The sequence below is a fragment of the Stigmatopora nigra genome, chromosome 12 (genome assembly GCF_051989575.1).
Source record: "Stigmatopora nigra isolate UIUO_SnigA chromosome 12, RoL_Snig_1.1, whole genome shotgun sequence".
NCBI lineage: Eukaryota > Metazoa > Chordata > Actinopteri > Syngnathiformes > Syngnathidae > Stigmatopora > Stigmatopora nigra.
In genome coordinates, this window is record NC_135519.1 from 5,290,419 (window position 1) to 5,315,524 (window position 25,106).

The 25,106-nt window shown below is 40.7% G+C and overlaps 2 protein-coding genes across 2 annotated transcripts in view; one reads left to right on the top strand and one right to left on the bottom strand.

Moving 5' to 3' along the window:
- The window catches only part of jag1b (jagged canonical Notch ligand 1b), a 28,055-nt gene extending 25,908 nt beyond the window's left edge, over positions 1 to 2,147 (top strand). The window contains exon 26 of the mRNA XM_077729938.1: positions 109 to 2,147. Within this exon, the coding sequence (XP_077586064.1) occupies positions 109 to 599 (491 nt within the window). The 3' untranslated portion in view covers positions 600 to 2,147. The remainder of the gene's footprint in view (positions 1 to 108) is intronic.
- Positions 1,929 to 25,061, bottom strand: slx4ip (SLX4 interacting protein). The gene is made up of 8 exons (XM_077729937.1): positions 24,976 to 25,061; positions 24,793 to 24,846; positions 19,036 to 19,125; positions 18,714 to 18,840; positions 10,927 to 11,004; positions 10,074 to 10,162; positions 3,618 to 3,724; positions 1,929 to 3,535 (listed from the first exon to the last, which is right to left on the bottom strand). Exons 2-8 carry the CDS (start codon positions 24,817 to 24,819, stop codon positions 2,908 to 2,910), a joined length of 1,146 nt encoding a protein of 381 aa, XP_077586063.1. The 5' UTR covers positions 24,820 to 24,846; positions 24,976 to 25,061; the 3' UTR covers positions 1,929 to 2,907.
- Positions 25,062 to 25,106: the final 45 nt, after the last annotated feature.

A 25,106-nucleotide genomic window follows, 5' to 3' on the forward strand; every position in this document is an offset into this window, starting at 1 on the left:
GGTCAGGTTGCAGTAACAGACCAAGTGTTTTGAAGCTGAACCCAAACCCCCCTCCCCGCTTCCCCCCTTGAATCCGGATGACCTTTTGAATTTCCCCCCTGTCTCCAGACTACCTAGTGCCCCTGCTCAGCTCCATCTTCATCGTCCTGTGGGTCCTCCTGCTCATCTCCGTCCTGCTCTGGTGCATGCGGCGACGGCGGAAGCAGAGCAACCCGAGCGGGACCGGCGGCGGGGGCGGGGCCTCGGCGGCCGCCGGCTCGGAGGACAACACCACCAACAACGTGCGCGAGCAACTCAACCAGATCAAGAACCCCATCGAGAAGCACGTGGGCCTCTCGGTGGCTATCAAAGACTACGAGCGCAAGAACTCCATCATCGCCAACATGAGGACAAATCACCCCGAGGGGGACGAGGACGACAAGGAGAGGCACTTGCAGAAGGGCCGCTTCGCCAAGCAGCCGGCGTATACGCTAGTGGAGCGGGACGACAAGATATCCGGCTCCAACTCGGCCGGCAGACACCCCAATTGGACTAACAAACAGGACAACAGAGACTTGGAGACGGCAAACAGCATCAACAGAATGGACTACATAGTATAGCCGACAGCCGCGTTGCCGTGCAACCGAGCCTTCGACGGGGTGGCAACACCCCTTCCACAAGCCCCCCTGGGGGGCGCACGCGTGGCGTCACGTCACGACCCTGCGGTATTCTTCAATAATTACGTTTTTTTTCCCCTTCTCCCGCCCTCACTCTTCTACTTCCCCATGTTAATTTAAGTTTTGACAAGCTGGCTTACACTGGCAGTGACGGTTGCTTTGGTCGGCTGGAAACACAAGGCACCGGCGTACCTTTTCACTGTAGAATGACGATGGCGAGAGATGTCCTAAGTGGGAAGGCCGGCGAACCCTCCCAACGTCGGCGAGCCACGAACTCTAGGAGGGGACGATGGAGATGGAGCCCACCTTTTGGACGTCTGTCGTTGTCGGAGACACCGAAAAAGTTAAGTTTACTCCGCTATATTTCAGCCCGTTGTCATTTTTTTTTTATAGTTTGTGGACACGTGGAACGGGCTCCTGTTGTGATTGTTGTACAATGACTAAAACAACCCTGTTGTGTTCGGCACTAGAGCTAATCATCTTAGCGAGTGTTCTTTGAATTCTTTCTAGTACCGTTTCAGAAAAAAAAAAGTGCCTTTTTCGACTTTAGACTTGGCCATTGTCAAATGAGGAGAAAAAAAGAGCAAGTTTATTATTTATTGTTATTTTGGGGAGGGGTGGGAGGTGGACAGGTAAGGTGGGCGGGCGGTGGGGTGGGTTTGCTTTAAATGTCATGGCTGCCAATATGAAGAATTTATGTTGATTTAGAACATGTAGATATGTACATTTTTTTTATTAATCATTGTGTATATTTGATTTATTAATTTAATAATCAAGAGCCTTAAGATATCATTCCTTTTTATTTATATGTTCTGTCTAGTTTGAAGGTTTTGATAGCGGCGGAAGCTTACCATTTCTTTCAATGATTTGTTATCTCCACTGCGTTCTATAAAGCCAAAATGTCACAATTTCAAAGACAAACAAACAATGGGCGTTTTGGGGCCTGAGACTTTAGTTTTCTTCGTTTTTTTTTTTTTTTAAAGCGCAATTTGACATTTCATTTTTTGCCAGGACATTGACTGAAGGCAAATGCTTGCTACGAGGCACGGACGTACGTGGTGGCAGACATATTGCTTGCCATCAGACTGTTAACGAATTAAGGGAACAAAAGCGGCCTCTAAAGTTTGACTCCCAATTTCAAAAGCGACGAGCGAGGATTCCCATCGTCAACCAATTGGGCTGTGAGTACTTGAAGGGGTAAGTAAGTTGTTTTGGACATGGGAATCCTGTCAAAAATTGGCAAAAAACATCACCCTTGACAAGTCATTGTTTGCATCGTTTCTGTGCACATTTCATTTTAATGAGGCTCTTAAAAAGACAAACACGGTTATCTCGTCTGCTAACTCTTTGGAGATGGTGGCAACGTTTTTGTCCGTTCTTTTGACTTGTTTGAACTTGAGAACAATGTGTTGATCTGGCAATATATTTTTGAAAGTTGTATTTATTAAATATTTTGTATAAAAAGAGAATTAAAGATGTCTTTGTTCTGGACAGTGTGGATAGTGTCCTTTTCTCGGTGTTCTGCTGGCTTTTGCGGTACACCGTGGAAAACGGGGGGACTACTGTGGAAATAGTTCTGCAGTAGTCCCTCGTTTTTCGCGGTGTGTGGCAAACTTAAAAACGGAGAAAGTGTGCAACATTACTATAAAAAAAATACTAACATTTCAATTCTTTGCATTTGCAGGCTTCAAAAGTGGAAAACTTCCTTTGGCTTGGATTGCAAATGCAGAAAGGGGCATGAATGGAAATGATGTATGAATGAAAACGCTCAAATTTGAAGAAAAAAAGAAAAAACAAACAGATGAGCTCGAGTTGGAAAGAGCCATCAATCAAAGCGAGGAAAGTGGACAGTTTACAGACACGTCGGAGCCAGTATTTCAGCCTAAAAGCCATGACGTACTGCGCGGCTCCTGCCTGTCTGAAATCCCCGATCTTGAACACAAAAACCCGAGTCTAAACTCCAATTAAGGGTTTTTGACTTTCATTCGCAAGCCTCTCTTGACCACCGCTACTTATGGGTGGAGGCAAAGTCTGTTTCAAGTATTTGACAAAACATAACTCAAACGGCTCATGTATCAATTATGTGTGCCGTAGTCGAGTGAGCTGCATGTGTGGCTTTGTGGGAAAAGAATAGACATTGTAGTAAAAGCCCATGTGTGCATGCATTGCAACGTTACCCTTTCATATCCAGCGGCTAGCTGGAGACGCGTGGTGGCGTCAAGCGTTTGGACCCTCATCCTGTTCGTCCCCCTCAGGACCTCTTGTGACGTCGTAATCTGGAGGTTCTGGGCACTTCTTGCCTTTCCTCTGGCTCGCTTGTGGATCTGGAACCAATAGAGGATGCAAACTTGACAGATAGGCCCCCTCCACTTGCGGCCAGCCTGTTTTGCTTCGTCGGGGCTGTGTTATTGCTTTCCAGGGGGAGACTCTGGTCCCGTTTCCCTGGAGTAAGCGGCTCGACTTCCGCGGTGGTTTTCTCCGATTCGGAGACCGGTAAAGCCTTGGGAGGAGGAAGAGAGTCGTCTCGGGGTATTTGTGTGTTGGAATGAGGTTGTGTTGCGGCCAGAGGGCTGGCCTGGTCTGTCCTCATGGCCTTCGGTGGGCGAGGGTCTTGCCAATCGCTGGGTTTGCTCCTCTTGCTCCGCCTGGTTCCTGGAAGGATTTCCTGGGGGGCCAAACCTATCGAGGGAGAGTCTGGAGAGGTGGTGGTGTTTGGGCTGGCGATCTCTGTGTTTTTAGGGGAACTTGAAGTCAAAGTTCTCCCAAAGCCGGTGTCACAATCCAAGGAACTCGGTTGTGGATTTCTGAGCTGGAGCATTGCAGTTTGGTCTTGGGCCTTTTGATCAATCTTCTCTTGCTGGACGTCAGATATTTGGGCTCTGAACGAGACAAGACAAGTACATAGTCGAGCGTCTCATTGGACTGTAAGGGTTGGAAAGTTCTGAATTAGATCATACTTACACCTTTTGAAGCACTGTCTTCTTTATTTTTGTGGCACCGTTGAAAGACTCTGGGATTTCTCTGTCTCTGGAAAAATGTTCCAATCTGCTTTGTTCACTCAGCTTGGTCTAAGGGGACAAAAACAATCCGTGTCAACAAAAAATATTATCCCTGGCATCCTTGGGGAAACTTTTGGATCCAATGCAGACAGCTGTCATATTCTGGCACTGTCAGATAAAATTCAACAAAAGGCAGCCATAATTTTTTTCACAAAGTTGGAATGCAATAAGATCAGTCACGGAGGATTGTGATATAAGGTTAATTTGACGCATGTAAATTTCAAAATTTTAAATAATGACCATGTATAGTAAGGCTTTTTTGTAAATTAAATGACCATATATACTAAGAAAAAAATGCTTACTATATATAGTCATTTTTTAAAGGAAAAAAAGCCTTAGTATGCATGGTCATTTTAAAAACTAAACTAAACATTGTCATTTTTAATAGAAAATGCCATACTATACATGGTCATTTTTTGAATGAAAAAAGGCCTTACTATACTTTGTCATTTTTTCTTTAAAAAATGGCATAGTATAGTAAGGCTTTGCAAGGGAAGGTGAAGATACTTTGATGGCGTAGAGGTTAACTCACGTGTTTCTCGTCTGGGTGGCCTGGGTTCAAATCCCGGTTGGGACACTTTTACACTTAGTTGTTTCTGTGGACTTCTTGTCAAAACACTCAAATGATTACTGAGGAAACTGTAGCCTCTTGGTGGCGTAGAGGTTAGTACACTGGACTCCCATCTGGGAGACCTGGGTTCAATTCCCGGTTGTGACACTTTTTCACTTAGTTGTTTCTGTGGACTTGAAGTCAGGAGACTCAAATGATTACTAAGGAAAGTGTAGTCACTTGGTTGGCGCAGAGGTTAGATCACTGGACTCCCGTCTGGGAGACCTGGGTTCGATTCTCGCTGTCGTCCTTTGGTTGATCACTACACCATGTAGGTCAGTAAATGGAATAAGAAGAAAAAAAAAAAAGAAAAAACTTTTTAATTTATATTAAACACTTAGTCATACTTTTCAGCAAAAGGTTATATTCCGAACTGCCTTCGGCAGTTCGGAAGACACTTGAAGGACCTGTCTGTGCGAAAGGCGTTCTCGGGTCGGCCTTCGGCCGACCCTCGACCGCTTGCTTGGTCAGTGAACCGCCGACACCGGGAAGCGAACTCACGTTCTCTCCGTGCAAAGGCGAGTGTGCAACCCACTACACCAACTCGTGCCCCACTTATACATGGGTGTTGAAACGTTTTATCCTTGGAAATGGGGTGAAACACTTAGTCATTTTTTGGACAAAATGCTTCATCCACTACTGAAGACTTATACACTTAAACACTTAAGGATTAATACTTATTTTTTTACCTGAACAATTGTGGGAAAATCTTTGCCTGCACTGGGATTTGAACCCAGGACCACAGCGGTGAAAGACTGTAGACTTATCCACTGGGCCACCACCCAGTGAGAGAATTTGGTAGTACTTATACTTTTACCTCTTTCATTTACCTGAAACACTTAGTCATTTTTTGGACAAAATGCTTCATCAACTACTGAAGACTTATTCAGTTAGACACTTAGACATTTATACTTATTCTTTTAACTGAATAATATTGGGAAAATCTTTGCCTGCCCTTGGATTTGAACCCAGGTCCACAGATGTGGGAGACTGATGACTTGTCCACTGGGCCACCACCCTGTGAGAGAAAGTGGTAGTACTTATACTTTTACCTCCATCATTTACCTGAATAATATTGGGAAAAACTTTGCCTGCACTTGGATTTGTACCCAAGACCAAAGTAATGGGAAACTGATGACTTAACCATTGGGCCACCACTCTGTGAGAGAAGGTAGTAATACTTATACTTTTATCCTATTAATTTACCTGAACAATATTGGGAAAATCTTTGCATGCACTTGGATTTGAACTCAAGACCAAAGTAATGTGAAACTGATGACTTAACCACTGGGCCACCAACCTGTGAGGGAAAGTGGTAGTACTTATACTTTTACCTCTCATTTACCTGAACAATATTGGGAAAATCTTTGCAAGCACTTGGATTTGAACCCAAGACCAAAGTAATAGGAAACTGATGACTTAACCACTGGGCCACCACCCTGTGAGAGTAGGTAGTAGTACTTGAACTTTTATCTCATTCATTTACCTGAACAATATTGGGAAAACCTTTGCAAGCACTTGGATTTGAACCCAAGACCAAAGAAGTGGGAAACTGATGACTTATCACTAGGCCACCACTCTTCAAGGTAAGTCAGTGATATTTGTTGTTTTGTCTCTTTTCACTCCCAGATCATACTTAGTACTTTAAAATACAACATAGTATAGTAAGGTTATTTTCCCCTAATGAAACGACATTTTTCACCTGTTTTTCTTGAATCAGATTATTGGGCCTCCACAAACACAATGTTGTGGTAAAAAAAAAAACTGAACATATTGAGATTAAACAGCAGTCTTTTCAGGTCATTGTTATATAATGAATTTTAACTGCCTTTGAATAGGGCAAAATAAGCCACATAAAAAATGTCCACCCAACACAATGATAATTATGAGAAAGGAGTGGGTGCAGTCAATTGCCCACCAATGAATGCCACGATTTGGGATTTTGTCTGTTGCCTATGAATAAGCGGCGCTAAAAAATACACTTGATAGAAAAATCAACAAGAAGCCAATGGGAGGTTCTCTGAGAATATTTGAACTCCTCTCTGTTCCTGTCAGTGCATCTTCAAAGAGTGAGAGAGAGGAAGGAAAGAGAGATATTGGATATATATTGAGAAAGAGAGAAAGAAGCGATGCAGGACAGCCAAAAGAAAAAGGGTTCCTCAGCAGGGGTGTTTGGGAAATGCGATTTCGCGCAATTGGAGAAGTGAGGGAAAAACAAAAGCTATGTCATGCATGTGTCAAAAACAACACAGCATTTATGACTAAGAATGTTGCTTCAATTGCATTTACTGGAGTTCTTATCAGGCCTTAGTCTCGTGAACTCAAAAAAAAAAAAACCTCATACTTGGAGCTCAAAATCTTTGATGAAGATGATATAAAGCAGGCAAGGAGGGGGAAAAACTGGAGCCTGTCAAATGAGCAGACCTGCAGGCCAATGATGAATGTAATGTTTGAATCCCTAATACAATTGGCGTTTTGAAAAATGAGTTATTGTTCCGGGTTCAAATATATAGCAAGTCTAGATTAAAAAAGGCTTGAATTGGCACAAAACACAGCAGCCTTAGAAAGTCTCCCGCAAAGAAAAGAGTCCGACCCAAGAAGAATGCCTTGTTTGTCTAAGCTTACCGCATCTCTTCAACAGCAAAGTCCACCAACATGCACGGCGTGCACGGACTTGCCGAAAAGTAGAGACGGGTCTTATCCCTTAAACAGCCAGATTTGTGGCTACGCCCCTACTGTACGGATTAACGTAAGCCGACCAGTATGCACCCACGTTAGGCAAAACAATCTAGGCAACGACATGAAACGGGACGCAACCACGTGTCATCCATCTCTCCCCCCAGGCCCGGCCCAGGTGGAGAAAATCGTGTGTGCCGGTCCCTTGGGAAAGTTGTGGCGCTGGCTGTTGTGAAACGGGAACAACTGAGGCGTGCTGAGGTGATGAGTAAACACAAAAGCCTGTCCAGAGCGCAACAGAAGTAGGTAGGGGGGACTGGAAACACATCTGCTCTCCCTTTGATCCAAAGTTCTGCAGCCCAGCACGCTACTCACCTCCACTGCCCACTCTGCGCCAGACTCCAAAACAACGGCCACGATCCTAAACACTTGCTCTTCCTTCCCATGCTGCCCTACCCACTGCTGGTGCTGACTCACTGAAAGGTTCACCATAGAAGAGACTCTTTAAACAACATTTGTGTGGCGAAAGGTCAAGCAAAACTCTCACAACAAATGGTGTATGCGTATCCCAATAACTGCACTTGTCGAGTACTTTTACGTGAATATGACAGAATGGATAGGCTTTCACTCAAGAGATTGAAATAGCCAAAAATCCATATCACGGTCTGTGAATCCCTCACAATTGTTTTTTGGCTTTGATTTTAATTGTAGGCTATAGGATGAGAATGCTTATTGGTCTTTGTCACATTTCAGTCATTTCACTGCCATACTTGGTCTAATTTTAGCCAATAAAAATGTACGTATTAGATCAGTATGTCTGTTTGTTTGTGGTGAAGAGAATTCAAGAAGGAATAAAGGGATGGTGATTAAACTTGTAGGATATCTTTTGTAATATGAACCGGAAGAGCTGATCACATTTTGGAGGAATTGGGTCAAAGGTCATAAAGGTCAGAAAAGGAATTTTGGAATAAAGGATTAGCCTATAATGTTCAAATTTGCAGGTTTGGTGATGTGCTGAGAAAATTGATTGAATAGATTTTGGGTCATGTGATGGATAGAATTTGAATTTGGCTGATTATAACGAAGTCTCTGATTTTCTTCTAGTATTAGTTGGATTTTTCAATACTTAGAGATAATGATGATATTTTGATGTCATCGACATCATAGTGGCTCGGACAAAAACTGAAAAAAAAAATGAATGTCCATGAGTTGTTTGCAATTTGCATTAATCTCAAACTGAGAAAATATAATCGAGAGAACAGCCTGTGTGTGTGATGCAAACAACTGTTTGGGTTTTTCCTTTCCCCAACCACGTTAGAGGTTAGTAGAGTACGAGGTCCACCACAAGACTCCCATCAGCCAATCCCACTGTAAGTACTGTATGAACCACATCCTGAGGGAAATGCCATCAACAGCGTTTTCTCCTTGAACTGGAAAAGTTGGTTATTCACTCAACCTTTCGCTGATGATTGAACTCGGCTAAATATGTTACAATTGGCGCTTTCATTGAGAGCCAAACTGCAAAGAGTGCAGAGATGTTTCAAAGGGGAAATAACAGAGGGAAAAAAAGCTCCTAGAAAGCAGCAGGCCATTGGTCATGGATTGTAACGGGAGAAATGGAAGTCCTTGATGTGGGTGCCAAGGTGAGAAGCTACACCAGCAATTCTCAGAATACACCAGGGATGTTTGGGATCAAATGAGCACTGGGTAGATGAATGTTATCCCCAATATGAATGGACAAAAAAAATTGTAGCAGAGTAGGATAGTGGCAAAAATGTAACATGTTTGCAGCATGAACACAAACCAAATGAAGTTTTTTGTGAACCTATTGGAAAATAGTATTTTGAATCAAAATTACATTTCACTTGTATATAAATTCTCCAGATTCTGTATTTTGCTGTGGATTATGATAGTTCTTAGGGGGTTTGACCATGAGCTATTACAATGTACAAATGTATTCCAGAATTAGTTCCCCTGCCTTAGTGTAAGAATTTTATCTGGACAAAAGTAACTCAAAGAATTTTTTCTAACCATTTTTTGTGTCATGTCTCTTGTGCCTAGCCAAAATGCACCAGTCTTTCAGAACAACACTTTCCCAGACGCTTTGTGGCATGTGAATAAGCATTCTTGCAATTCCCATTGTGAGTTATTCTTTGAGTGGGAGTTATTTCCATTGTGAGTTATTCTTTGTTTGATAGGAGGCCACCAACATTTTTACCCGAGCAGTGGGTACATGTAATATATTACTGTCACATTATGGAGGAAGTTCAATTGGTTTCAGCCTTAGAATATTGGTAAGTAGTCTTGAGTCAAGCAGGATAAAGCCCGAACACACAGATTAAAACAATCAAGTACTCTACTCAGGAAAAAAATACTGCACTACATTGCTTTGATGTGCCTTTATATAAATCCTCATCCATTGCGCTATCTAAGAAAGGAGTTAAAACTGAAGTCTCAAGAAAGCATGTTTAAAATGTTTGTTTACAAGAAAATTGGCAAAATAATACCAATCAACTGGTGCAGAAGTCTCCCGTTACAGAGATCCTTTGATTGCGGTAACTCCCTCGACAGAATATTATGTCATGGCTTTTGGGTATGGTAATTTATTCCGAGGCCAATTTCATGTGTTTTTTTTTTCCTGTGTTTTGATTTGGCTTTTAACTTGGAGACCATAAATTTAAGACCTTCTAGGGATCAGCACTTAGAACTAAGATATATATGCATAAAAAACTCTTTAGACCCTTGAACAACGCACTAAACATGAAATTAAATGACATTATCAATAGAATTGAAGATTTACTCCTAACTTGACACTATTTAATGTGTACAAATTAGTTTTTTCCGAGAATAATTGGATTAAATTCATTGTAGTAAGGTTGAAATTAGGGATTTAAAAAAAAAACAAAATTGTCAGAAGTCCTACTTTACCCAAACAATCAGTCTGACTATGACTATGTCAACATTAACCTCCTTTAAGACTACCATATATAAAGTGAGAGCAACCTTTTTTTTTCTATGCAGGATATTCTGCCAGGCGCCTGGAAGAGGAAATATAGTATAAACAACACTCACTGCGGTTAAGCTTGGTTTTGCATAGTGTGCTGTGGCATCCTCTTGAAAGCGGACACACACAACGCAGCGCTCAGGAAACACACGCAAATCTGCAGACAAGCAAAGTAGTAACATAATAGTTGATTTTGCGGTCGCAGCTTTAATCATGAATCCATGTCAGACAAACGGAATGATGTTGATAGGGACAAGCCAATACCAGTTACTTTCCCTCAAAATAAATGGAAACTGACAGCGTACATCCAGAGCTGCTAAATTTCATAAGCATGAAAATATTAACTCTTCAAAGACTTGCTTTCCATCATTTCAAACAATATTGTTTTACCACCACTGGATTAAATCTGATCCTGTTTGCTACATAGAAGATAATTAATTTTGATTTCGTCCATTGTTTTATGGTCGTTTAATCCATGTTTATTATTCCGGGCCAATTAGACCACCCAAAACTGTAGAAGATTTAAGATTTTGATTTGGAGGAGACTGACTGAGAAAGTCAGAATGTTAGCGTGTAGTAGTTGAGTAGTATCTGAACATCCTTTTCCTGAGGGATCTGATATTAACTTTATTGACAGGAAGGGAAATGTGTTGGTCCCATGAAAAGGTACTTAAGGGTCAGGGAAACTACATGGGCCACATTTCCTTGTTTCACAGACTCGCGGGAAACTCTAAATGTCTGCAATTTCCCCACGACAACCGGAGCAGGTAAAAGATATGACATAAAACTAAGTTAGGTGGAGAAACGTAAACATAAAACAAAGAAAAATGACTTGGTTTTAACTGTGGGAAATGAGTCTGAATGTCAAGACACTAAAATGTCCGGATTTAGTGGATATTACAAACATAAAAGGTCACGTACCGCCATGGTCCTGGTTGACGACACATCGAAGGTTGAAGTGGCGCTTGACAAAATTGGTGACTAGCTGAAAATATGGTCCTGAAAGAGAAAGAAAACAATTGCAATGAACACAAAAGGGGTCCTAGTGAAATAAAGCCGGATGATTTCATTGAACAGAAGAAAGAGTAGGTATGGAAAATGTGAGGCACTTGGTAGATTATCTGCGGATGAATGGAGACGACTGCTTAACCGACAGACTGAATGACAAAAGCTGTAGGAAACATGAATAAATGGATGAATGCTTCATCCATTGAAACTCAACAAATCATTGACTAAAGGAAGGTATGCAAGATTCCTATTTTCCCCTCAACTCTTCATGCTTAAGATCAAAATGAGTATGTGACCTGGATGCAATATATCATCTATAATAGCCACTTTGTGATTTTTTGTAAATCAAACCATATTCAGTCCCATTTCGGGAAGACTGACCATAATAATCGTTAACTTTGGTCCTGACAGAGAAGGGTATTCGCATTTAGAATCCTGAAAACTTTTGTTGTTATAGAACATTTACATCACCAGGAAATAGGGGCTAAGAAACCTTTTCCAAGGCCTCAATGCTGCTTTAATGGAATGTTCCTCATGGTATGCAGGATGCACTGGGTTGACACAATGGCATGTTGCCTAATCTGGTAGGAATTTGTTGACGAAAAGCACGGGTCCAGCTAATATGCTATTCCCTCGTCTTTGTAAGCTGTTCGACAGTTCTCGATAGCAAAGTAAATTAGCTCATTTAATTGAAAAGACTAAGTGCTTGAGTACGTTAAGATTCAGGTTTTTTTCCCCAGTGATGTAGAAGTTCTCTTCAAATTAATAGCAGTGTGTTTAGAAGAAAAAAAATCAGGACATTTTCTTTCCCCCACCCATGAAATATAATTAAGATAAACTTTCAGACAAAAAACTACTAATCCACTATCCAAAAATGCCTATTGAGATATTTAGCCTAAACCTGGTTAACACAACAACCAACTAATGACTAAAGATGTTAGAATATTTATTGTTTCTGTGTCATTTGACTCAAGTGCAGTACAAGACCTATAATTATCATCTACAAAAAAAAAGAGAGAAGAAAATCTTGTTATTCTTTGGGTAATTGTGTGCAATTACACAGATCACATACTACAAAACCGCCACAGGTTTATGGTTAAGTGTATAGTATAGTGATAAAACGGCTTTTTTTGCACTCGAGAATTTGGGGCATGTCTCAAAGTAGTTCTTGTATATAACATTTTATTAATGACCAACGCTTGATCTCTTGTTTCCTTGCCAATTGCACTTAAAAAGGAAGAACAACAACAATATATGTTCAATATTTCATCCAAATTATTTTCTTCTCATTTAAAAATTGAGATAAATTGCAAAATGTCCTTATTTTACAAATTATGACAACTAATATTCACTTTTTCCCCTTGCTTTTTCACGATAGAAGACATTGTTAAAACCCTAATAATAAAAACCATCACCACACAGTAAAAAAATAGCCGTCAATGTTTTTTTTTTCCTTCAATGTGACAGCCTAAAGCATGTCAAAGTATTGCTTAGTGGAATGTTTCTGATCCCTTCAAAGCTTTTGGTACAATTTACGCCTAGAAGCAAACTCAATTTGGACAGCTCAGTTGAGAGTTATGATATTTCAAGCTCCAGAGGCAGAACGACTTTTTTTCTCGCTCAATTGAGATGAAATTCCCCACTAAATTTTTTAAAACATGGCAGAAAAAAAATTATTGCAATCTATGTGTCTTTTGAGATGTGATGACAGTGATGTAGCACGTCAACTGAAAGATGGATGGAAAACACTATTTCAATGATAGATAGACTCTAGCAATCTGGGTGGTTTGGAGAACTAAACATAAGAAAAGCGCTGATTTATATTTTGTCTTTTGTACATTAACCACCAAATTCAAATTATGGAATAGCAGTGTCCAAAATAGTAGAAAAGTCGATTTTTAAAACATGACAGAATGACAGTTTTGGATTCGTTTTCCCAGAAATGGCAAAATGAAATAGTGCAAAATAAATGCCCCAGATTCCCATAATATACATGTAAATGCTATTTAACTCTGGCAGTTTCTGCAAAACCTCTAAGGAAGCTATCATCAGCCTTTGTCCATTTCTGAAGCGGAAGTCTGATGAATTTGTAGTAGTTTTACCCATGAAAGCAATAGGAATGTTTAGTAAGCACGTTTTCTTTGCAAGTTGGTGGTTTCCTATGTGTGGAGAAGCTTTCATTTAATCCACAAGTTTTATGTTTATTTCTACAACTCTTCTTAACACATTCCCTAGTGGGTTGAGTTTGCCAATTCCCAGGACAAGCTCGACAAGGACGACTGGACACAAAGTTGGGAACCGTTGAAACACTGTGGCCCAACACATCAGCTGTTTCTAACTTCATAACGTTGTGCACATCTCAGAGTTGCTCTTGGCTCTCTGCCCGGGTTCTCTCATGCAAAGCTTGCATTCATATTCCCCTCCCACAGACATTATTCTGGTGCCTTCTACTGACAATGTGAGGTCCCATTCTGTAGCAACTGGAGCCCTCAGTACGGAAGAATATAAAACTACAAAGCGTCAACTTTAACATTGCTTTTGTAAATGAATCAGGAAATGACAGCGTTGTTTCATTTTTCTGAAACCCTGCACATAACAATATTATGCTGTCTTAATTAAACTATAAGCAAGACATTTTTCCATGTTTTGAGAAATGTGGTATTTCTGTCATGGTGTAACATACCACAGGCCAAAAAGAGAGCAATCGTTAGTGCCAAGGTTTGAAAACTGCACTTGGAGTGCATTTGCTGTACAACCTAGAGCACACATCCTTAGAGCTTTCACCACTTCCTTGAAAAACAATGAAAGGAAAGGAAAGCCAACAAACTCAGGCAAATAGACTGATTAGGGCAATATAATAAGATGGACAAGAGAGAAGGACATGCAATGGGATCAAACTTAATTTGCATCAAATATATCCTGATAAATTTGAACATAGTCATCCCATAGTGACACAACCTTCCTTCCTGACAGATCTTGTTGTAGAAACAACCCATTTTATGCAATTACAGGACAATCTAAACACTACGCGGGGGTTTTTTCTTCTTCTAAAGGTTCTTTTCAGTTGCCTGTTTGCCTTCCACTTTTTTTACACACTTCTTATGATCTATATAGCAAGCACCCTTTAAATAGCAGTATTTGTCCTCCTGTGCTAGTGACTGTTGGCAAATTAGGGAGGGTCAAACAGCATGAATATTTTGCAATGCGGCAAGATACAATTGCACCACCAATGCGGTGCGTCTGTCCAAACATTATTTTAAGATCAACACACCCATAAACATTGAGATGATGGCAACAGCAATGTGGGTGCTAGGCAGAAACTGGCATGGTGCTTTGGCTGTATTGTACTTTGATCTAGCCGTATAAGTTTCTATTACCTAATGTAAATGTGGGTGTTGAGTGTCATCTGGTTGACAAACATTATGAAAATCATTTAAATGAAGTGAATTTAGTAAAATGGCCATAGATTCTGTAAGAGATGTTTTTTTCTCTATAGGAAACCACTCAAATGCACACAAGTGCAATAGGAACTGTTTCCAATACACATGATTTCATATTGGGAAAACAAAACCATGGAGACTCCCTATGTATAGGAATTGAGCCAGTGAGACCGTCAGACATTAGTGCCTAAGAATCCTGCTCTTTTGACACAGCAGCTTTGAAGTGGACCCCCTCCCTCAGTCCTGAAGTACGGGTGGAGAGTTGGAGCTTACAATGAGTGAGAAACGACAGAGAAGGAAGGGAAGGATGAGAGAACATGAGGAAGTTACCCACATGTAAGTGGGGGCTTTCCTGGAAGGACATCACCCTCTGTAGCAGAGCACTCTGCCTTATCATCCTGTACAACGACCACCTGAATCAATATTTGCACATGAGCGCTCAATTTAACATTTGGGTGACCCCATCGACGCAGTTACAAAATACGCCTCAGCATGGTGGCGGAGGCCAGCCCATAATGGAGCCTATGAGCAAAGTAGCATGAAACAATTTTGCTAATTTTACACGCTAGGTTAGAGTTTATATTGTAGAAATACTTAAGTTTTGTGGTTTTTCGTAGTTGGTGATTATAATCAGAATAGGGCCAGGCAACCAAGATTTTAAAAAAGGATCCCGATTCCCTAATTTCATCCGATTGTGATTCTTTAAGATTGTCTAGTTTTTATAAAACAGCGGCAGTCATCATATCATAGTATTAAAATAGCAAACACTTGAAAAATTGTAGATATTTTGTCTATTGGCATTGGTCTTTTCAAAATCTGCTAAACTATTTGGCATCTGCATATCCAAATGGCCGATTAAATGGCAGATCACTGGGCCCGATCAATATTTTTTCAATCTCAAGTCTTTGCAAAGAACGGAATAACAAAAATACGGTTTGAATAACATCCGTGCATATCCGTATGAGCTAGTTCTTATTGTCTTTCTTTGGAACTGCGCAAATTGAGCGTGCAGTCCTGAAGTGACACCTGTCCAAAAACAAAGTCACAGGGCTGCATGGATCACATGACAAAGCGATATTTTTCCAGACTTATAGTAACAGACGGAAAAGGGAAAACAAGAAAACACTTAACTTTAGTTCAAGACAGCGTGTGCAGTACTTCCCAGATAGTTTGCGGTGCCCAGTCACATGAATGTGATTCGTGCTAAGGCTCAGGCCCTAATTATATGGGAAAAGAGTGTAGTGTGACAGCTATGGTAGGGATTGTGGTTATGTGCTAAGAGACTGCAGCTGACCCAGAGGACAAGGTTACTTTTAAAAAAAAAAACAAATTATAAAAGCTGTGAGAATTATTCAGGTAAGAAAGTAAGTGTAACTTGGAAATAACGACTAGGGGTTAAAGTCCAAGCTCCCAAAAAAAAGTGAATGGTGCATCTGAATTTTCACAAGAGAGTGGAGTCAGACCTTCCTATTGGAAAGACAGCGTCCATTCAGACGGGTTTAAAGAGCCACATCAAAACCACATAGCATTGTGAGGAAGAGGGTTGCCCAGCAGGGGCCAGAGACAGGAGGGTGAGCAGGAAGAAGGGAAGGAACGCTTGCTGCAGCGCCTACGCTGACCAAGATCCATTTTAAGCCCGGGCCTTGGAATTCCTTTGTTCCTGTCACAGGTCTCTGTTTCAACCTTCCTTTAATCCCAAACTGCCATGCGCCCAGTAACATAGAGCAGGGCAGGTAAAACAGCCACTGGCATGCCTCTCTATTTACAGATCAGTCCCTCACATTGCAGCCACTCACATAAATAGCAAGTAGCTGTGGTGGCAAAGGGGAAAAACAAAACAAAACAAAAAAGGATCCAGAAGGGCCGAGTCTCAATTCTTTAGCAAACAGAACCCAAACAAAGAAAAACGTGACTATACACGAATCGTACGGCATCAAAGAATAACGACATGTCGGCTCTTCAATGTGGGCGAGATGGTCATTTGTAACACATTTTTCAGAAGTAAAGAAATCCAACAACACTTGTGCTTTTCTCTACAATGACCATGGTCAGGCTGCCTTAAGCCCCCTTCATAGGGCTGCCAAGAGGAGTCAGTGGTACACTGTGCAGCGCTCGCAAAGCCCTCTCCCACGGCTATTAGTGACCATTCATCTGGCGAGCCTGGGAAAATGCCTTTCTAGCTTGTAGTGACCACGAGGAAAGAGACTGGCAGGTGTCCTAAGCCCTGGCACCTGTGCAGGAAGAGGAAGAAGTACCCAGCTCTGCCATGGGCTGAAATCAACTCTTCTGTAAGTACCACCAAGAGTCTAGTCGCATCCATTAGGACAGTTCTCAAAGACTAAGTTACATGGACAAACAGAGCTGGTATTGAAATGGTGCACAAAATCCTTCTTGCCAAGTTGGAAAACTTTCTATACTGACATAAAGATGTGTAAAATGGACTTGGAACTCTGGTATCTACACGAGACTGCCTGTGAAACCCTTGCCGTCACAGTTAATAATCACTAAAATCCTTCTAAACGTATCATATCAGATATCGGAACAGTAATGCTTAGGACACGGAGATCCAGTCATACACTAATTTTTTAATGTGCAATTTCTCCTTGAAATATTGTGCCCTACAGTGCACCGAGTAGATCGCCCGGGCCTCTCCCAGGGACTGGTTTTCCTATGCCTTTTAAGAGTCTTACATGTCCATTGTGCTTGCATAGAGCCAAGCCTTTTGGTGGGAAAAGCTCCCCCTTGTTCATCTCTCTGAAAACATAAATAAATCACATCACTATGAGCTAATCATGGGGTCAAGTAGCCTGATGAAAAAAAAGAAGGCTAATGCTCTTCCAATTCGTGGAAGGGATCTCATCACACACAATTTAGTTGCCTACTCTGACGGGAAGATCTAAGAGAAAAGAGAACATCCCAAACATGTAATGAAATTGGTCAGCGATTTTTCACCTGTAGACCATTTACAACAAAATTGTCCAAAAAAGAAGGCCATGCGTGCCAAAGAATTAGGCCCAATCTAACAAATCTTAAAGGAAATTTAGTGGAATCTGTGCTTAGAATGTTTTTTTTCATTCATGGAATCCTGTTACTGGAACATTTGACAAATCAATGGGTATCAATTCTACTTTGGCATCTACCCAAATAAGATATTCCATCTCTTCCTCTCTGACTAAGGTTAGCCGACGTACTACGAACCGAACAACATTGATCATAATGCCTGAAAAATCTTCAAGAAATTAGCTTCCATAATACATTCTTTCCACTAGAGCTAAAAGAAGCTTTATCATTTTTAAGCTGTCTTCTCTTGTCACATTTAAGCTACTGTACACAGCCTATAATCATCATGGTGTCCTTCTTGTCAGACCCTTCTATTCAGTCATGAGGGATATGAATTTCGGTAACCTTACACTGTGCTTCTGTTCACACCTTTCCCGGAGGGAGGTATACTTCAACTTGTCGACTCATGAGTACTGTCCTTTAGATTCATTATAGTAACTCTGGAGGGCTAAACAAAAGTGACTTGAGCATATAAAAATAAGCGTGCTGTTGACCATTTAATAGACGTATGTTGGCATAGAGCAGGAAGGAAATCCAACAGATTTACTACCAAGATTTACCGAATCAATTCCTCCATAAATACTGATAGCCCTTTCCACCAGAATATTTGCCCTAAGGCAAGAACACAACTTTAAACAGTGTCTCTAAATTCTCAAAAGCAAAAATACCTTAGTTTCTTTCTTAAATGACCCAAAATAAAATTTCTACTTCAAATCATCATTCGAGTTTGCTATATACTTTCATATTTAGAGGTGAAAAAAACCCTGAGTAATAAAGTAGTGAGAGAGGCTGTGCTGTGGCCACAGAGAAACTTTATGAGGCTGGCTGCTCTATAATCCCACTCTCACAAATGGTGTTGGCTTGCTGAGTGAGTTCAGTGAAACTGCCCTTAACTGCTACCTGTGAAAACCCAATATGCAGTTTGACATGCAGCTGTGAGAAATTGGTTGGATCCTCTGAAGGTAGTAGATCAAATGTACAGCTCTACTTGTTTATGTGGTGGTTGGCAATGGACGCCGATAAATATAAACGGTAAATCAAACTTGACGGTATCTTCCACAGAAATACCATACCATCCGTCCGTTTACACACTCACGTAATCATTTATCTATATTGGTTTCTGTGATGGCTGTCAAACTAAAACACTCACATGGGAATAAAAAAATATAGTGTATTTGACCAATGTGATTAAATGATTACCTTTCATAGTAAAAGTTGAATCCGGTTCTGGCTGATTTTTCTGTTTTAGCTCTTTTGCTTTTTTAAGGGACTCTGTGTACTGCTGAAGTCTTAGGTCCAGAGTATCACGAATCAGAGTTGTTATTTCCTACAAAACAAACACATTTCATTCGACTGGATGTTATCATTGCACTTGTCGAAGTGGACGACCAATAAAACCCCCCATAAGACATTTTACATTACAGTTTTTTTCCCATTTTATTAAGGTTCGAGCCATATCAGGGCTATATATTCACTCATAAGCTGAATCAGGAGAATGGCGTCCTTCTTATTGTGTCTTTACCTCGATGTGGTTTGTAGTCGACCAGCTGGCGTCCTCTTGGCTACCCATAGGCAGAACGTAAAGATCCACCAGCACAGCAAAGTTCCCACACTGTAACACAAAGGGCAAGGATAGCCACAGGTTGCTGTGAGGCATTGAGCTGGACCACAACAAAAGGAATCAGAGTGTGAGTGATTGACAGCGAAACAAACCACAAACGACCCCCTGTGTACTCCAACATCACCCCCGGGCCTTTCAATGCAGTCCCCTCATAGCTCTTTTTTCTCTCTGGCCATCTCTGGGCTAAACTTTAAACGCCAATTATAGTGCTGCTTGCCATTCTTTTTTTTTTCTCCTCCTAAGAGCCTAAAATATTTGCTCTCGTTTTGCTTTTTTGGTTGTTTTTTTTTTTTAGACAATCTTGGGGGTTTTGGCTCCGAAAATGTTGAGCATCACTATCTAAAAAAAGGACATGTTGAGGTCTCGACAGAGCTACTAAAAAACATGAATACAGAATGCATTTTACATCATTGTGTCTATGACAATATACTAAGAAAGACAAGCAGGCCAGAACTGATGTGGCTAGTTAACTTGCTGTTAAATCTCTCTCAAACTTCCCTAATTATGGTTTTACACGAGTGCAAAATCTGCCCACTCCAGAGGGCAACTGACTAGTTGTCCCGTGTGAAACCTCGCCTCTCTCTGGATAAGCAAGCCAAGGACTGAGACCACCCACGACATAACCCAGAGCAGCAAAAAAAAAAAAATCACTGCTCATAACTGTGATACGCAAAAAAAAAAATGCATCAAACATGTAAAAACAGATTTCGGCTTTCTTTGGGAGAACTTGAAATCTTCTGTGTACAAACAGAAGATAAAATAGGATAAACAAAGACTTGTTTTGACTTAAGCAAACCCAATGAATTGGAAGTTCCACACTGAATGACTAAACTTAATAACCCAGTCCTAGGGGATGTTCCCAAGGCCTTGTACTAAGAATGACGTGAGTGCTGAAAATAACGGGGTAAAAATCCCAAAATTGTGGGCACTAGCCAAGACCAAACCCTGCATGTGTCTGGTTAAACTCTAAAAGAATGTCAAAACTAAATGTGACTGCCTTTTCCTCAAGGTTCCAATAATTTCCTGCATCAAATGATATCATTCATAATAGAAATGGTATGGTCTCACAATGTACTTTGGCAGGGAATACCAATCTCTAAATGGTAGTACCATAGTCGATCACGAACCTGGCAGGTCTAGAGAGTGGTCTGCATAAAATAATAAATCTGGTTTACAAAGCAAGTTACAAGAACAACTCTAGCCGCCGATTGGGGGCCAACGTATTTTTGCCCCACCAGAGAAATTTTTGCATTGCCTATATCTGTCCTTAGAAAATTTTGAGCCAGGAATGGTCATCAAGCAATCACAAAGCATTCCAATCTAGTGTTAAAACCTCCACACGCTGTCTATCAGTATCTACAGATCAGTATTCTTTCTTTCCACCCATTGCTCTTTGTCTCTCAGCAGTCCACGCTTGACTGGTGGTCTTAGCTGACTGCCTCCAACAATTACGAGTGCGTGGGAAAACCTAGCAACAGAGGGTCAGACCTTGTCCATCAAAACTGACACAAAGACAAGTGGGGTTCCACAGTGGCTTCTTGAGTTGCATTTGACACCATCTCAGTTCGTTTGAGTATCTAGCCTTTAACATTTCAGGCCTTTTGGGCATATATTTATTTATGAATTTATTGTAGTGACTGTTATGACACTGGATTTGATGTTGTACATCTGTGTTGGTTTACTCCCTCACGCAAAGAGCTGCACCTATTTCCCTAGCAGGGATCACAAGATCTATATTAGATGCATGGCTTCAATTTAAACACGCTAATATGAGCTCTAAGGAAGAACACAAGGTGAATTTGATCAATATCTTAGGGGAAGCAGTAGAGATTTTAAGGGGGGGAGACATGGTTTAAGAAGACATAACTGGGTGAATAGCCTTAAGTTATTTCTAAGCTCCTGATTGAATCTTTTACTTGGCCAAATATCAAGCAAACATTATACAAAATGACTTATTGTATTTAAAAAAAAAGCAAACAAGACGTGGTGGAAATAAGGCTGTCGTGATAAGCATCAGTCGACCTTCACTTAAAAACAGCATGTGATTTCTTCTCTGGGGGGGCGCTGGAATGTAAAGTAATGCAATCAGACTAATGAGAAAACTATTAATTTAGCGAGTAAAGGTTTTCAGCGGATGCACAGAAATTCTGTTTCAGTGACAAGTTTAACTCATTGGTTGCCAATGATGGTGAATGATATCCAATCCATTTGAATTAGGAGACGGTGATCAATGCTCAGTCCCTTTTTTCATTAGTGTTTTCTTTTTGTTGACCATATATAGTAAAAATACCTCATAAAAGGTTAAGTCAATGCACAAAAGCACCACAAAAAAGCCAGAATATTTCAAAATGCTCGTTAAACTTAGCTCAAATTATAAAAGAAAAATGTCTTTCAATCAATCATTTCATTAAACCCGACAAATTCCTGAATCATAATCCATTCAAATTCTATTTAACATTTTTTTGCCTTTATGAGACAATTTAAGTGCAATTTGAAGGCTGGGAGTGATTCACTTGTTGAAAAGCAAGCTCTGAGAGAGAGAGCAAGTTGAACAGGAAGTTACTCTTTTCATGCATAGTAAAAAGAGGCGGTACTACTTTGTTCTCTGTCTTGCACGGGCCTTTTTTGACCATTATGGACATAGTCTGAAGGCTGAATAAGAAGCGGGGGGAACGCTACTTAATACCAAATCCTTTGTTGTGCCATCTTTTGTGTGCAGACACAATGCACATGAATGGGAGTGCGTCTTCCTGCAGGCCAAGCTAAAACTCTCTATCCTAATTCTCCCTGCTGCCAATCTTGTAACCATGGTCTGGTTTAAAAAGGACAACAAAGACAACAGAAATATCTCTAACAAAAGCTCCCCACTGTTCACCGCAGGCAAAACAAGAATCAAAACAACTCCATCATATTTTCTGCTCATAAATAAACAATTCCTGTCACGAAGCCACTGATGGTTCCCTTCTGTTTTGGGGCTCTGTTTTATATCACTTTCAGTTGAACAAAAAAAAAGGCTCTATCTTTTTTTTCCCTATTTTTTTTTTTTATCTCTGTCCGATTCGGGCACGGGGCCCGAACACTACAAGCGACTTCAACCCGCCTCCCCACCTCGCTGCCCTTTGCCTCCGCTATCGCGGCATATAAGAGCCAGACCTTCTCAGACTGCACTTAGCTCAGAGGCTAACACTAACCAGCCACAGATGTTTACATTAGATGAGAAGGGGCAGCAGATGTGGTCTCATTCGCCATAACTTGCATTGCTCCCTTTTTCGGACATTCTTTCCTTTTTTTTTTTTGTGGCCTGCAAACAATCCCGGGGGAGCGCGCTAGATTGGTGGGTGTGACAAGTTTTCCTCAGGCTTTATTTTGACTCATTTTCAATGCTGTGAGTCACCTGGGTTTCCCCTTGGAAAAAAAACAACAACAAAAAAAACAATCATCTGCACTCCAATTTTCCAAACGTGTGTTTGTTTGTGTGCAATGGACCTTTCATACAGGTGAATATTATAGCACACGTGTTGCCTTTTTTTGACAATAAAAAGCAGACACAACCCAAGAGTGGAATTCGAACAGCAAGAACGGGCAAGAATATCTGCAGGAAACAGGCAGCAAACAAAAGGCAGGCAGACGCTACTTACAGAAATTTATGGATACAAATTTCTGGCAATGAGGTGATTAGTTTCTTCATGGAAAGTAAAAATTACATTCACTATAGGATGATGCTAGATCCTCCTTTTATTCATAACCAATCTCACCTCCGCAATCCGGTATAAAAACGTTTAAATGTTTGCCCTGATAGTGTACAGACACATAATGTGTGGTCCCACATGGGCTCATCTACAGAGTGACAACAACACTAAACAGTGCATAAACCCCTGACGTGAAAATGTTCTGTGGTTCCTCAAACCTTTTCTACTTAAAAAAAAACACATCAACTGGGTTTTATGCCACCGCTTACTACATCAGATGTTTAGATGTCAGCGGTGCATTGTGCTAATAAAACGCAGATTGCTAGGTTCTAGAGGGGTAATGTTCTGGCAACCAGCACTTGGGGTATATCAGTATTTTTTGCCTGAAGGCCCCCCCCCCCTGTTCGGGAGGTCTATGTAGTGGTGGCTGACTTAATGTTCTGTGCCTATAAGAAAGTGCTCCCCCTTTAGTTCTGCAGATGAGGGGGAAAAACGGCCGTAAAACAGCCTAGTAAACATGGCAGAGTGAATCAGAGAACATGAAGGGGAAATGCTTTTACTATAGGCGCAAAAAAAAACGACAGTGGGCAAGTGACTTTCCATGCATTCCAAAATATAACGTTTCCATGGAAAAATGTTGTCGGAGAAGTTGATCGAGCTATTAAAAACGACGGTGACAGTCGTGTTGGGTTTGTGAAAGAAGAGCCAGATGAAGAAGTGACTTGAATGCTATTGTTTAGCCCAATCCCCCTTCTTATATGCTTGTTTGTGGTTAGTTGGTTGAGTGCGGTTGAAACGCGGAGCATTTTCTCAAGCAGAATAACAAAACTGTGTCATTATGTGCCCAGTGGGAAGGAAACCCGCCATGAACCTCCAGCATTTGACTCTCCCACAACCAACTGATGGTGGGGGGTGGTGGTGGCCTTTATGCAGGCATGCATATGAAACAAATAAGGGGGGGGGTCCAATTCAATATCTGGTCAACAGGGCACACATGGAATGGTGGAGGATGTGGAGATTAGTGCAAAAAAGTCTGAAGCCCTTGTTCAAAACTCGAATAAATGAAAAATCAACAAAAGCGAGATCACCAGCTTTGTCTGGGCTTAACAAAAACATCTGAGGTGCATTATAGTGACAGAGAATCAGACTGAGGATGAACAGCAACCATTTTTTTCTTTCCCCAATAAGTGTTTCCGGCTTGTACGGAATGACATTCAAGTTAATATGGACTCTGGGAGCCAACGTATTTGACATTTGCTCCAATGTTAATGCGAAATTGCATAGACGTTAACAAATTCCTCAGTCTTAAACATTTAGTTCTCCAGGAACTCAAATTGGAGAAATAAAACCATCAGGCTTTAATGGCAAGACTGCTAAATGTGTATATGTACCTCCCTCTAGTGGCAAAAGACCGCTACTGTTATGTGTTTTGTCTTTTTGTTTTTTGGGGGAGGTTTTATCAATATGGGCCCTACTTTGGCACTGAAACAGACTTTGGGGCTTAAGTATTATACGTGTGAGAAATTTGATTTAGAAATAATTACCCAAATTAGGGAAAATGTGCACATTTCATAAAAAGAGAATGTAGCTAGTCAATAATTTCTATATCTTAATACAAATATTTTCATATTTAATAACACAATGACAACATACTTTTACATTACCTATCATTAGACTTTATTCTATTTTGAAACTATCAAATTTCTCAAATTTTAAAACTAATATATTGGTAATGGTAACAGTTGCACTTTAGCACTCTCTAGTGGTCTGCAAAAGGAAATGTCGCTCATTATATGTCATCACTCTGCGACCAAACGTGGAAACGCTATTCATACTGTGACATTAAAAGTAAAATATCTTTGATTATATATCGTTATATTGTGAGATATACTAAAATTTTAAAAATATGAATCAATATGCTTTAAAAAAATTAAAAAACTTTGAATCAGATAAGAAACAATCAACTTACCCTAATTACAAATTTAAGAGGCTCCATGCGACCGGTGGAGGACAGAAGTTTAACCTGAAAGTTAATAGTACAATATTATTAGCTGATCCGAAACCATCTCATTTCGTAAAAGTGTGTCCTTTTTCATACATGCAAGGGAGAATAATACATGTAAAATAAACATTCACAGATGCATGAACTTACAGCAAAACACGTTGATTTTTCCTTCCGCCAGCCGTTTTGAATTTCGGTTCATTGGTTCTTTCGCGGAATATGACGTCAGAGTAACGTGACTAATTTGAATTATTTTCACCATGCGACAGCTGGACATGTCG